At 38.7% G+C, this 15,325-nt stretch overlaps 1 protein-coding gene across 1 annotated transcript in view; it reads right to left on the bottom strand.

Annotated features, from left to right (window-relative positions):
• IPO5 (importin 5) overlaps positions 1-15,325 on the bottom strand; it is a 41,265-nt gene that overhangs the window by 12,207 nt on the left and 13,733 nt on the right. The window contains exons 7-15 of the mRNA XM_059995748.1: positions 13,759-13,881; positions 13,552-13,672; positions 11,515-11,602; positions 9,353-9,459; positions 4,252-4,376; positions 4,071-4,160; positions 3,813-3,986; positions 1,712-1,930; positions 550-633 (exon numbers count right to left, since the gene is read on the bottom strand). Coding sequence (XP_059851731.1) covers positions 550-633; positions 1,712-1,930; positions 3,813-3,986; positions 4,071-4,160; positions 4,252-4,376; positions 9,353-9,459; positions 11,515-11,602; positions 13,552-13,672; positions 13,759-13,881 — 1,131 coding nt within the window. The remainder of the gene's footprint in view (positions 1-549; positions 634-1,711; positions 1,931-3,812; positions 3,987-4,070; positions 4,161-4,251; positions 4,377-9,352; positions 9,460-11,514; positions 11,603-13,551; positions 13,673-13,758; positions 13,882-15,325) is intronic.

Here is a 15,325-nt window from a genome sequence, read left to right as displayed (position 1 = left end):
CGTGAACTACGCGCAGAAGTTAGCCAGGCTGAGTGGGTAGGGTTCTTTCTAAGCTCAACGAGGGCTTGTTCACAGGCAGAGAAAAGAGCATGACATGCTCTAAAACTACTGGGTTTCTGTATTTCTTTTGCTTTTGACAGGGGAGGGAAGTCATCTGGCATGCAAAGGGCCAGGAGACATCCACATGGTGATGTCTAGTGAGGGGCTGGACAAATGAACCCTGAATTCGGCGACAGACCTGAAGCCACAACCATATGAAGGAAAACCGGAGCTGTGCCTATGGATGACGCTGCTCAAGGAGAGTGAAGAGGTAAGAGAGCCTGGCATGACAGAACCCCAACGGAACCAAAAACTAGTCAGAAGAGGAGCAGCCTGGAATGGACCGAGGGAAAAATGGTGTGCCAAGTAGAAGGAAAATCAGTGAAGAATGTCTCTGAAACCACGGGTTGATATTATCACAAGAAACCTATTACTCGATTTCTTTTTTTAATACATTTAACCCTGAGCTATCGACCAAAAGGATGCAAGCGCATGTGAGGGCTGCTTTACCTGAGGGTCATCATCTTCCATATCACTGAAGTCTGTCTGCGTCTTCAATAATAGCTGCATCACATCTGATGCGTCTTGCATGAACTGGAAGGAAATATTTGGGGAAAAAAGACACTAATATTACTCATGTATATCACATCAGAAAGGCACTACTGCCACCCAATTTTTGTTTCTTATGTAATAATACAACTTTCCCCCCAAATCTATTACATTTCCCACACGGGTTATAACCCCTCAGATAAAAGTATTATATTGAAATTTTTTCATCTATATTGCAATGGACTTAGTGCTTTTTCTAGAAAAATACGTTTTCCAGTGAAGGTCAAAATGAATTGCAGTATAAAGATAGTTCTAGTGGCATCAAGTTTTGGTCCATGGCCTATGTATTTCCAGCAGTAAAAAGATAATCCAAATCCAGAAAGACAATTTTGGGTTGCTCCACAGAACTATATGATTTTCATTTAACTCTCTGTGTAGTTCTGGCAATCTCCATTGTATAAACTGTTTCAAAAATAGTTTGAAAGCCAAAATGCAGAGAACAGAACATAAAAATGTTTTATTGGTTAGTTTCTCAGTGTCTCCCAGAGAACAGTTTATAAGATAATAATGCTGGTTTTGGAGGAAATCAGAGAGAAAGGTTCTATATTGAAAGCTCTGAGAATCAGAACATGAGGGGCTGATGACAGAGGAGCTTCTTCTGAATTAGCTTTGACAGGTCTGAGACGTCAGCTAAGAAGAAAAACACACTGGCCCACCGTCCTTGCTAATTATTTTCTGAAGAACTACATGCATATAAATTTCTCTTGGGACACTCAATGCTTTTTGGATTAACAGAAAAGCAACTGGAATGTTCCCAAGCACATGTTCAAGTGGGCGAAACTAAACATATGGGCCTTGAATTCCACAAGCCTCCATAGAGACAGACTGTACCCATAAGAGAAGGTTTCAAGAGCATAACTGAGTTAAGAAACCTTAATATTAGCGATGAAAAAATGAAGGAAACATTTATTTATATATAAAATTAAAGTAATATGAGAGTAAGATGATGGGAAAAAACAAGTATCCAGAAAACCATTTATCAGAAGGAAAAAACCCTCTGGTACCCTCAGTGCCTCCGTAGCCAAATTCAAACAAAAAATTCGACGTACTACAAATCACGTACTTTTTCCTTCCCAACAGCCAGACCAATGAGGCTGATGCATTCAATAGTTTTTCCTCTGAGAAGTCTGAGCTCCTTTTGAACTGCATTCTCAACAATGTGCTTCAGTGATGGCATAAATAAGTCATAGTAGGGGACAAATTTTTCTTCTGCAGTATCTGCAACTGATGCGATAGACGTCACAACTTGTTCCAAAACTAACTTGGTGCCTTTCTGAATCAACTAGAAGGAAGACACACAACAACCACACAAATGAGAACATGGAAGAAACACTCCCTGAAAGTTCCCGAGGGCTTTTCTGAAACCGCAAGCTGAGCCCACCCTCTGGCAGCCACACTGGAGACTGTAGGTCTTAAAGCAAATATAAGAACGGCGCTGAACTATTTGTATTTATGTGTGATGTTCTCTCCTTAACACAGTGCTCCTGGACTACTCCAGATGTTCCTCACGCCGCTCGTCAACCACAGCCGCTCTCGGCAGAGCTCTTTCTCCTTGTACCACAAGCCCCAACACACCTTTAAAAGGTCAGCATCTTTCTGCATCTCTGCATCTCAGCATCTCAGCATGCTGCATGTTTCTTCTGCATCTCAGCATCTGCTCTGTTTCATGTCATGACTGGCCTCTGATCTCCCTGGAATGTCCTTCTTCTGCATCTCAGCATCTGCTCTGTTTCATCTCAGCATCTGCATCTCAGCATCTGCTCTGTTTCATGTCATGACTGGCCTCTGATCTCCCTGGAATGTCCTTCTTCCTCGGCTACTCTCTCTTTGCATTGCTCTTGCTCACATACTTTAACCTCCTCCCCAGCCCATCTTAGCAACTCCTTCCTTCAGTCTGTATCTCACATATTGGACCCACGAGGGGAGGGAGGATTATACAGAGGCACCCTTCACACTTCAGCCCTTTACCCAAATCTACTAGTAATGTCACATCTGATCCATCAATTCCTGATTTAACTAACCTAACCGATCTGCCTTCAACTTGTCTACCTCTGTGTGTTTTCAGATACACACACGTTCCTGTATCATGTTCTTAGTTTGCTGTCATTGGACACTGAGCACGCATCCTTTGCTTTAAAGCCCCTTCTTTGCCTTCTGAGACATTATTTCCTCTCTTCCTCCCTGTTCTCCTTTAGACCAGTGCTAGGCACAGTGTGGTCTACCAACTGCTACCAGTTCATCATGAACTAAAGTATAGAAACTGAGTATTAATATAGCGATTTGACAGTAACTTTATGTCTGCTGAATATAATAGTTAAACGGCTTTTATTTTGCATGTCATTTTTATTCATTTCACTTTAGAGTAGAAATTTATTTTCATTATATTTGACGACAAACTGGGCTTCAATCTTTGCCTTTCTTACCTGAATCTTCTCTCTCTCATGATGCTACACTGACAACATTCACTTGTTTTTAGGTTGCCTCTTACTTAAACTGAAACTATAAACTGTCTTCTATTTGGATGGCCAGGCCTTATTTTAAGAATTCAACATATTTAAAACAAAAAGGATATTCTTTTTTACATATTCTCTATTTCTCTCACCCAGGTTAGGAGAGTGGTCAACATTTTTTGCTTCTTTCTCTTTCATCTTTTAAAATTCAAAGTGGCAGAGAGAAACAGCTAATGCTTCCTGAGAAGCATCTTTCAGAATCACTTTTCCTTCCAATTTCCAATATTACCATCCAAACTCGCTGAATAATAATCGTATGATGGTCTTGCCTTAAATCTTCCCCATTTATGTTTATGCCTCATGTTGCAACTGTACTAATTTCCTACAATCACGTTTTCATGGTTTCTTGCAGCAATTAATTTATGTAATTCCAAATTTACATAAATAATTTACAGAGTTCAAAAATAACTCTGGCTTGTTTTCCAGGCAATTCACATGTTGCTTTTACCTACCCTTTAGTCCATATCTTTCCCAAGTCTAATACTGAGCAGCCCATTCTCTGGTCAAGCCTGAATTATACTAAGAACAGCCTGGAATATCTTCCTAACTTTCTATTCTTTATGGCCATTCTGAAAAGTTCTTCTTTCTCCAGGTCTTATCTATCAAATTAAATTAATCTTTATAAATAGGGAGCTTAAAGATCTCGAAACTTACCTCTTGAAGTTTAAGGACCATGATGGAATGCAGATGTTTCACCAAATTATCTAAATATGGAATAAGTAGTGACTTGGGACAGTCTTCGGTGAAGTTAATGAGAGCGGCAGCGGCATGGGCCTGTACACGCTGATTGCCCTGGTCTTCCATGGTCTGCAGCAGAGCTGCAATCACCTGTGAAATGAAGTCACACACATAGACATTTTCAAATGCCATCCCTCTTCTTAGAGTTTGAGTGTCTGCAGACTCATTACTTACCTTCTCATGGAATTTCTTTTGGAAACCAGGTGCAAAATCTGTAGCCATCTGTCCCACGGCATTACAGGCTGCATACCTCACTCTGGGATGCTGGAATAGGTGCCTTTGTATTAGTAAAGGCAATAGGGTCCCATGTGAAACTAAGGCAATAATTATGAATCAAATATTTACTGGTACTTACAGGATCTTGAAGAAAAAGCAAAACAAAATTTACTATCTCATTTAGAATTCCTTCCATTTGCTGGTGGCATCCTTCCCCAATGGCAGATAAGGCCATTAATCCTGCATGCCGATACTTCCAGTCAGCTACAGAACAGAATTACACAGGAAGGAACAGCAATTAGACACTACAAACATGTCATTCTGGTAGTCAGAAGTATAAGGAAGTTCTCCTTATTTGGAAAAGAGTAACAAAATACTTTTATAAATGTTTATTAACCAGAAAAATAGAAAAAGTCCTGACTGGATTACTTCATTGTCACAGTGGTTATGTCACACAAGCATTTCTACTCTGAAAGTTAAAAGGCAATATGGTGGGTAGAGGGAGGGATAAATTGGGAGATTGGGATTGACACTACTATATATGAAATAGATAACCAATGAGAACTTACTGTATATGTATAGCACAGGGAACTCTGCTCAACACTCTGTAATGACCTATATGGCAAAAGAATCTAAGAAAAAGTAGATATATGTATATGTATAACTGATTCACTTTGCTGTACACCTGGAACTAACACAACATTGTAAATCAACTATACTCCAATAAAAAAAAAATGCTCTCACCGTATTATAAAGGGGAGCAAATGTTCAGATGAAAAGAACAAAAACAAAAAACCCAAAACAAAAGCACCCTGGGATCCTCAGTGTAAGAGGATCCTGAGAATGAAAGTTTGAGAACTGCTGGTATAAGGGTTAACTAAGTTGCAGAAAAATCCTAAATTGGACATTAGATTTAATTTTTCCCTTTCCTTTGGGGAGCCCAAAACCCATGTAAAGATGAAGTCTGTTGTAACTCATTCCTCTGAAAAACTAATTTTTTCTGTTAAACATTAAAACTTTATTATTATTATTTATGATAACATTATATATATGCTTTAACTGTATTTCAATTACTCAATATACCATTAAGCCAAATTTCTCAACTGAGGAATAATAATCCTAAGAAACCAATATCTGATACTAATCCTTGCATACTGGACACATTATTTTAAAGAGGAGTAAATAGACTTATTGCCATGATCATTTTGCAATGTATACAAATACTGAATCATTACGCTACACATCTGAAACCAATATAATGTTATGTCAGTTATAACTCAGTTAAAAAACACACAAGGGACTTCCCTGGTGGTGCAGTGGTTAAGACTGCACGCTTCCAATGCAGGGGGTCTGGGTTTGATCCCTGGTCAGGGAACTAGATCTCACGTGCATACCGCAACTATAAGAGTTCGCATGCCACAAATAAGGAGCCTGCCAGCCGCGACTAAGGAGCCAGCAAGCCGCAACTAAGACTCAGTGCAACCAAACAAATTAAATTAAATTTAAAAAACACACAAAAATAAATAGTAAAGAAATGTGCAGAGTTCCTAGAAGTATGTTCAGCAAATGTAATCGGATGGTACTGGGATTTGAAAATGGTTTTCCTCCTTTGAATTTTAAGATTAAAAAAAAACTGGGGGCTTCCCTCGTGGCGTAGTGGTTAAGAATCCGCCTGCCAAGACCTAAATGTAAGGCCAGACACCATAAACTCTTAGAAGAAAACATAGGCAGAACACTCTATGACATAAATCACAGCAAGATCCTTTTTGACCCACCTCCTACAGAAATGGAAATAAAAACAAAAATAAACAAATAGGACCTAATGAAACTTCAAAGCTTTTGCACAGCAAAGGAAACCATAAACAAGACAAAAAGACAACCCTCAGAATGGGAGAAAATATTTGCAAATGAAGCAACTGATAAAGGATTAATCTCCAAAACATACAAGCAACTCATGCAGCTCAATATCAAAATAACAAACAACTCAATCAAAAAATGGGCAGAAGACCTAAATAGACATTTCTCCAAAGAAGACATACAGATTGCCAACAAACACATGAAAGAATGCTCAACATCATTAATCATTAGAGAAATGCAAATCAAAACTACAATGAGATATCATCTCACACCAGTCAGAATGGCCATTATCAAAAAACCTACAAACAATAAATGCTGGAGAGGGTGTGGAGAAAAGGGAACCCTCTTGCACTGTTGGTGGGAATGCCAATTGATACAGCCACTATGGAGAACAGTATGGAGGTTCCTTAAAAAACTAAAAATAGAACTACCATATGACCCAGCAATCCCACTACTGGGCATATACCCTGGGAAAACCATAATTCAAAAACAGTCATGTACCAAAATGTTCATTGCAGCTCTATTTACAATAGCCAGGACATGGAAGCAACCTAAGTGTCCATCAACAGATGAGTGGATAAAGAAGATGTGGCACATATATTCAATGGAATATTACTCAGCCATAAAAAGGAACGAAACTGAGTTACTTGTAGTGAGGTGGATGGACCTAGAGACAGTCATAGAGAGTGAAGTAAGTCAGAAAGAGAAAAACAAATACCGTATGCTAACACATATATATGGAATCTAAAAAAAAAAAAGAAAATGGTCAGAAGAACCTAGGGGCAAGATGGGAATAAAGATGCAGACCTACTAGAGAATGGACTTGAGGATACGGGGAGGGGGAAGGGTAAGCTGGGACAAAGTGAGAGAGTGGCATGGACATATATACACTACCAAACATAAAATAGCTAGCTAGTGGGAAGCAGCCGCATAGCACAGGGAGATCAGCTCGGTGCTTTGTGACCAGAGGCGTGGGATAGGGAGGGTGGGAGGGAGGGAGATGCAAGAGGGAAGAGATATGGGGACATACGTATATGTATAACTGATTCACTTTGTTATAAAGCAGAAACTGACACATCACTGTAAAGCAATTATACTCTAATAAAGATATTAAAAAGAAAAAAAAAAAGAATCTGACTGCCAATGCAGGGGACACGGGTTCAAGGCCTGGTCCGGGAAGATTCCACATGTCATGGAGCAACTAAGCCTGTGCGCCATAACTACTGAGCCTGCGCTCTGGAGCCCGTGAGCCACAATACTGAGCCCGCGCACCTAGAGCCTGTGCTCTGCAACAAGAGAAGCCACCGCAATAAGAAGCCCACATACCGCAACGACGAGTAGCCCCCTCTCACCACAACTAGAGAAAGCCTGCGTGCAGCAACGAAGACCCAAATATAAATAAAATAAAGCCAAAAATAAATAAATAAAATAAATAAAAAATAAAAAAATTGGTGTTTACTATTTAAAGAAAAAACAATAAAACGTTTTTAAAATAAAGTGGAGTATATAGTAAGTTACTGGAAAATATGCATCGTTTTAAAGCCCTTTTCACATGAAGTATTAAATACACCTTTGGATCCTAACTCCAAACGTGGGTGTAGGGCAAGCATCACTTTCTTATTTTTTTTAATTTTTTAACAGACAAGGAAGGAAACAAAGGTCCAGACGTGCTCAAAGCCATACATTTAACAGTAACAAATCTTTATTGAGAGTTCATTGCCATACATGGGAAGGCTTCTGCAGCCAGCTAGTTATGCTGTAGCAGGAACTTAAATTCTTTAACTACAAATCACAAGCAGTTCCACAACATATTTGAAGAATGGCATTAAGCAGCGGTGAAACACTGATAGCTGGGTGACCGTGTGTAACCTTTCATGTCTCTGGGCTTTACTTTCTTCATCTTAAAAACGGAAAAGCTAGATTCTGTCCAGTAGCTTTAATAGGTTGAGCAACCTGTGATGTTGACTGTCTCTATCCATTTGGGGAAAAAACCCTCAAAATTTAGGGAGTAAAAAAAGGAAAAACTATTATTCAAGACCCAGATGTAAAATCACATCATTAAAAAGGGATAACGGGGGCTTCCCTGGTGGCGCAGTGGTTGAGAGTCCGCCTGCTGATGCAGGGGACACGGGTTCGTGCCCCGGTCTGGGAAGATCCCACATGCCGCGGAGCGGCTGGGCCCGTGAGCCGTGGCCGCTGAGCCTGCGCGTCTGGAGCCTGTGCTCCGCAATGGGAGAGGCCACAACAGTGAGAGGCCCGCGTACAGCAAAACAACAACAACAACAACAAAAAAAAGGATAACGGTTTTGGACCATGCCTTCTTAGGATAAATAAGAATCTTACAGGATAAGGAGGACCTAGGTAAAGGCTAAGGGCTGGAGTTCTCAAAAATTCACTTTCATGTGAAGCTGGTATTCTGTGATTCCATTTCACTACTTTAAGATCCCAAATCAATGGTTTGACCCTCAAGCCTGTCTCTTGTAATACATGCTACAGATACACATGTTCGTACATGTAAGCCAGGATTTCTGTAGAAGAGTGTATGCAGCAGCATTATTTGTTATCAACAGAACTATTACCGTTTAATGGGGAATTGTGGAATGCTATGTGGCTGTTAAACGAAAGGGAAGCCATCGTGTGGTGATATGATACACTGGGGAGCGGAAGCATGGGATCTGTATGCTATATTCATGTTAAACACAACTGTACATGTGCATAAATGAGGTCAGAGACTCAAGTCTCAGAGGACTGTTAACAGTGGCCACCCCGAATCTAAGTTAAGGGACTTTCAGTTGTATCTGAATTTTTAAAAAACATCAAGCACATTAACTTTGTAATTAAAAGGACAAAAACAACAACTTTTGTTACTGATACAAATTACAGGTACAAGGCTAACAAATGACCAAATATTTGCTAGGAATATAAAAGGAGAAATACAGAAGTAGCTTCTCCTCTAGAAGTAGGTATTTTTTTAAAAAATAAAAGATATTAGATGAAGGAAGACTGTGAATCAAATACATGCATACTTCATAAACATCCAAATAATGGTGTTTTATTTAAATTCAAATTTAGATATTTCTGGCTAGGGAGTAAATCTGTCAATTTTCCTTAGAATTTTTAATTTTTTCCCATATACTGTAGCCCATTCTGGGGAAGGAGAATTGAATAATATTTGCAGTATTGAGGAAAAAATATTCTTTACTGTAAGACTGAGTGGTTCTAAAGATGACTGAATAGGATTTTATCAATATGAGAATTAGGTTAAACATAGAATATAAAAAGGCAAAGACTGACTTTTAGACACAGTCTAAGCATTTGTTAGAGTTTACGATTTGGAAAGCCACACTCCACTATTCTAGCATTTGAAAGAGATAACAGCTTACGATTCTGAAGCATCTGCATAATATGTTCCTTGATCATCGGCAGGACGAGCTTTCCACCAAGTCCACAAGCCATTCGGTCTAAAGCACTCTCACCAGCAACCGCATTGCTACACACAAACAAAATGATATAATCGTGACATAAGCAAAATACACAAGAATAGGACACTGCACGGACATATTTCTAAACATGTTATTAAACTGAGACTGAAGAAGAATTAATTCAAGTGGTCTTTCTAATATATGTAGTGAAGCTGTGGGTTAAAAAACCCTAGAGTTTAAAAAAGAGGGGGGATAAAATTTTTATCATGCCTCATTGTGGTTTAAAAGTCTTATGTCTGGGGCTTCCCTGGTGGCGCAGTGGTTAAGAGTCCGCCTGCCGATGCAGGGGACACGGGTTCGTGCCCCGGTCTGGGAAGATCCCACATGCCGCAGAGCGGCTGGGCCCGTGAGCCATGGCCGCTGAGCCTGCACGTCTGGAATCTGTGCTCCGCAACGGGAGAGGCCACGACAGTGAGAGGCCCGCATACCGCAAAAAAAAAAAAAAGTCTTATGTCTGAATCTGACCTTTCAAGCCTTTTCCTACTCTCCCCCCACACACCACTCACTGGTTATAACTTAGCTTCTGACACTTTCAAGACTCAGGGGTAAGCAGAGTGTTTAGGAGAGCCTTGTGTATATCATTTCCTGGAAATATATTCTTCAAACTTATCAGTGGGAGAACATAGAAAACTGAAAAAGGTACTGAGCCTGTATGTGATTTTTTCCTCACTGTGAGCTTATTCATCTTTAAGGGGTGCAATTTGCATTGCAAAAAACTATGCATTGGTGAAAGTAAATTCTAGTTTTTTTCCCTGAAAACTGAAGAAAAATTTGGGCATAAAAGCCTTCGCACATTAATTCTGTTTTAGAACTGCAAGATAAGCAGTGAGTTTGTCATGTGCATAATCTTTAACTGTTCTGTGTGAAGGCAAGACCAGAATGATGAAACTATGACCTTCAGAACAGGTTCTTAGACTTAAACTGACCTTGAAAATATATTTACGCCTTATTTACTCACAGATAAAATCTTATTCACCCAGTCCAGAAAAAAAATAGCACCATATAAATGTTAAGTGCCTTTTACAGGGCAAATTAAGCCAGGTAGCAGCACATAACAGTAACTGAACCAGGGCAAGAAAACCTGATTGGAGCCCAGTCTTCTCTTCAGCCCTATTTGATGATTTCCAGTCAAGCATTATTTTCATACTTCTAAAGAGTATTTAGGCCAAAAGTCAGTCATTTTTAATAATAGGATTAAGTTTCAAAAAGACACCATATAGTCTGTAAATCGAATGTCTAATTCTATCTAATATCTGTTATAGTAGCTTACACCAACTACCAGTCTTCTGGGGAAATTATTTCAGTTCTTTTTAAGAAAAGGAGGTAAGGCAGTATGTATGATTCACTGGGAAGAGTGAGGGAAGTGGTATTAAGCCCAGTCTACTGAGTGGCTAGACAACCCTGGACAAATCACTGAATCCTCCCTCTCCATTTCTGCATCTATAATGATACTATACCCTTTAGGACCACTGAAAGAATCAAATTAAAATAGCTGCTCTGACGTGCTATGTTTCATATATGTAAGGAGCCATTATCACTACTTCACAGTGAATATAAATTCTGATCGACTTTTCCACAGGAATCTGTATTCATGGGTACCTACTAAGTTAAAACAAGTAAAATAGTAATTTGAGTGTTACTGTCACCCAGTGTATGAATCTCACCATCACTGCCTCCTCTCTATCCTAAACATAAATTGCATTATTTGGGGAAAACACTATTCTAAGTTAACGCCTATGCATATAAAGGCATTTATCACAATAAAGCTTCTTTATATATATTTTAGAAGATACTATTAAAAAATTCTTGAAGAAAATTTAGAGTAAAACAGGGTAATAAAGATAGCTACTTTATTAAAGATAAGTATTTACAAAATTTGGTACAGAAAAACACACAATGGAGAAAGCCTAAACGTCCGATATTCCAAACTTAAAAGTTTAACTTCGGATTTACGGAATACAGTGTGGGGAAGAGATAGGCCTTGTAACCCTAAGCCCTCACTGCCACCCGACCTTGCTCTATCCGGTCAAGGAACCTTCACAGTTTCTAGTCTGTGTGACTACCTGTCAAAATCATCATCTTCTAGTTCGTCCGCATTTGCCCAGTCCTCATCCTCTTCAAGGTCCACCATCATGGCTAACATCTGAGGAACTAAAGAAAATAATTATTTCATACCCGAAGACTGTCTCTTTAATTTTGTCAATATCACCATGTACTAACAACTTTAAGAAGTAAAAAACAAAGGATTTGCTTTGCTTCTAAGAGTAAAACAAAAAAATTATTTGCCTGTTCTCCCCAAATCTGGTTTGTTACATTTTTACCTTTTTTATCACACTGGCTTTAGATCTTGTTCTTTTTAAGAAGTAACATTAAGGATAAAAGTCAGATATTCCAAATCCTGTTACGTCCTCTTCCTCCCTCACCAGAAGCAAGCACCATAATAAAATCAATGTTTCTCATTACCAAACTGTTTTTACACTTGAACTATATAGTTTCCTCTATGTATAACATATAGTACTATTCCAAGATTTTACTTTTATATAATAAATGGTATCACTATATATATCCTTTGGCAATTTGCTTTTTTCTCAGCACACATGGATTCCATTTGCATTACTTCATAGCATTTCATTATATAAACACACTATCCTGTTGGTGGACATTTCAGTTGTTCCTAATTTTTTTCCTATTACAAAATTTGCTTTGATGAGATTCTTATACATATCTCCTTGACAAGTGTGAGTTCAGGGCATGAAATTGTTACAAGTATCTTTCATATTACTAAAACCCACTGAACTGTTCTCCATAGTGGCGGCATAGACTTGATTCCTATGGGAAGGTCAAAGTAGGCCTGTCTGTATATTGTGCAAGATGTGAAGCGCTCCTGTGAGTTCTCTCTGCTCCACACCCTTCATCGACACTTGATATTGTCAAACTTTCTGACAGTTGGTATTTGATAGTTAATTACATCTGTATTTATGGAGACTGAGCAGTGTTTAATAGCTATTTCAGATTCCACTATTGCGAACTGTTACTATGCATTTCATTTTAAGAAAGACTATGGAAAGTTATAAAATACTTGTTATAAAAGGGGGTTTGAGGGCTGACTAGGTTGAGCATAACTACTCTAACTCACCCAAGCTTACCTCACTTTCTGATTGGGGGCAGATGTCCTTAAAATAATGGAATCCAGTAAGTTCCCAGCTTCTGTTTTCTGGACACCAAAACTTTGTTGATGTGTGTGCAATGAACTACTTTCTCTCAGTCTGTGGCTTATCTTTTAATTTCACTCATGATGTATTTGGATGGTCAAATTTAGTACAAATTTAGTAATGTTTGTATCTATGGTTTCTGACTCAGTCTTAAAAAAAAAATCACTTTCTACTATTAAAAGCTTTACTTATAAAATGTATCTATTATTTCATGTTTAATCAACCGAAAATTGGGTTTCATACAATATTTGAAGTTGGGATATGTTTTTCCCATAGAAATAACCAGTTGTGCCTACGACCTTTGATGAATTACCTTTTTAAGTCCATTCTGTCTCCATGTGAGTGGATCTGCTCCTGGACCCTTTCGTTCTATCCAACTCATCTATTACCTGCACCATCGACAAACTCTAAATCGTCATAGCTGACAGGCAAGATCTGTACTTTATTCATCAAAATTGTCTTGGCTACTCCAGGCCCTATGTTCTTCCACACAAAGTTTAGAATCAATCTTATCATGACCAATTCTATTGCGATTCTGGCTAAAATTATATTGAATTTTTAGGTTAATTTGAGGAGTACTAATATTTGCTTCTGCTATTAGTCTTTCTATGCGTCATCCAATTTTCCCCATAGAGGTCCTGTATATCTTTCGATCTACTTCCAGGTATTATAAGTCATGCCTGCTGTTCTGAGGTTTCAGGGTGCTGTAGCATGGCCATCATGTTGGGTCCATGCAGTTAAGAAGTACAAGTGCATTTCCCCAGAATCACCTGAGTTTGAAAGGACATTCCTTCTACCAATAGAATCTGTGGACTCGCACAACTCTCAGCAAACTTATCCAACAATTTTGCCACTGTAACACCAACTACTTAAAGACTTTTGACTTACTAGTCTGTGCAACAATATTGGTATGTTTTCTTAACATAGCAGCTGCAGTCTCAGAGAGGGTCACAATTACTTCAAGGGCAAGCTGGCGTTGCATATTATTGAGGCTGGTGTCTCCACACAACTACAAAAAAAGACATACTTGTATACATTTAGTAGTTTATTTACGGAAAATAAGAAACGGAACATTTACCTAAGTATTTAATTTACCTTCAGACTTAGCTGTAAAGTTGCTTCCAAATGAGGACGTAAATACTTTGGAACAGTGTCCGCAATCTCAACAAGGGATTTTAGGACCGAATCATCATTCTGGTAGCATGAGTCATTTACAGCCTAGAAAAGGTGAAATAAATAAGGTCTGTGTTCAAGAGTCACTTTATGATGCCTCACTGGCCAGAACATCAAGAGGCAGACAACAAAGAAATACTAGTATTCTTTTTCACTGAGTAATAACTTAGCAATCAACATTATGCAGATATTCTACCTACAACCACATATATATTTTCCTTTTGCCTAATGTTAACTATAAACACATAAAGATTGAAACCTAAGTAAAAATTAAAACCAGTGCAACTATAATAACCACAACAACACTTAAGACTGGCAAAGAATTTTTTCATAACCAGAAGGAATCCCTTTTTCTCTGTCCTTCCAATACCCACACATATAGTAAATACTAGATCCTATGATACATTTAAAGTGTCCAATATCACCCGATTTATTTCTCTTTGATGTCAAGTTTGGTCACTGTGGAATTTAAGTATGCATTTTGTATCTACCTTTGCCTATTTCAGAGTCACAACTCCTAAAAGTTCTAACATTTTACCTTATTCTAAATTCAGAGGAAGAAAATCTGAAATTAGACTTAAATAATGTGTAACTCAAGACTTGTAGATAAGGGACTTCCCTGGTGGCGCAGTGGTTAAGAATCCACCTGCCAATGCAAGGGACGTGGGTTCGAGCCCTGGTCTGGGATGATCCCACATGCCGCGAAGTAACTAAGCCCGTGAGCCACAACTACTGAGCCTGTGTGCCTAGAGCCCGTGCTCTGCAACAAGAGAAGCCACCACAATGAGAAGCCCGCGCACCACAACGAAGAGTAGCCCCCGCTTGCTGCAACTAGAGAAAGCCCGCATGCAGCAATGAAGACCCAACGCAGCCAAAAATAAATAAATAAAATTTTTACAAAAAGATTTGTAGATAATCAACTACTAAAACAATAGAATGTTTCATCAGTTAATGTTTTGTCATTGACCTAAACTATCTTTTCAGCTTAATAGCACAGGGAAAAAAGTTTCTACTAAGTTCTGGTAATAACTCTATCACATATGAACCTTTAGTTTTAGCTCCCCTAAATCCTCTCTAACCTGGTCCTCAGCAGGGGCACTATTCCTCTCAGGAGGTGCTTCTTGGTTGTCACAGATTGAGGAAATACAAAGGCCAGGGGTACTATATGTCCTACATCTGTGACACAAATGCTTACGAAGAACTCATCTGACTTTCTTATCATGCATCTTGCATGATTATGCCAGACACTTACATAAATGAAAAACTCATTTATAATGATCTGAACCTAGAACCTAACTCACAAATTATTTTTTGCCTGGTTTTAATGTACCATGATGTCCCCACCCCCCGCAAAATGTAAATACTGTATAAATTGAGAAGGAATACATATTTTGTTTTGTCCAGAACTTCACCATTTCTGGAAATCACCAGTTCAAATCACCAACAGTAACAGAAATCATGGTGTTCGAACCACCGATGATACCTCTGT

The sequence above is a fragment of the Delphinus delphis genome, chromosome 18, assembly GCF_949987515.2.
Source record: "Delphinus delphis chromosome 18, mDelDel1.2, whole genome shotgun sequence".
NCBI lineage: Eukaryota > Metazoa > Chordata > Mammalia > Artiodactyla > Delphinidae > Delphinus > Delphinus delphis.
The sequence above is the reverse complement of the archived record's forward strand: the minus strand, read 5'-3'. Positions and strand labels throughout refer to the sequence as shown.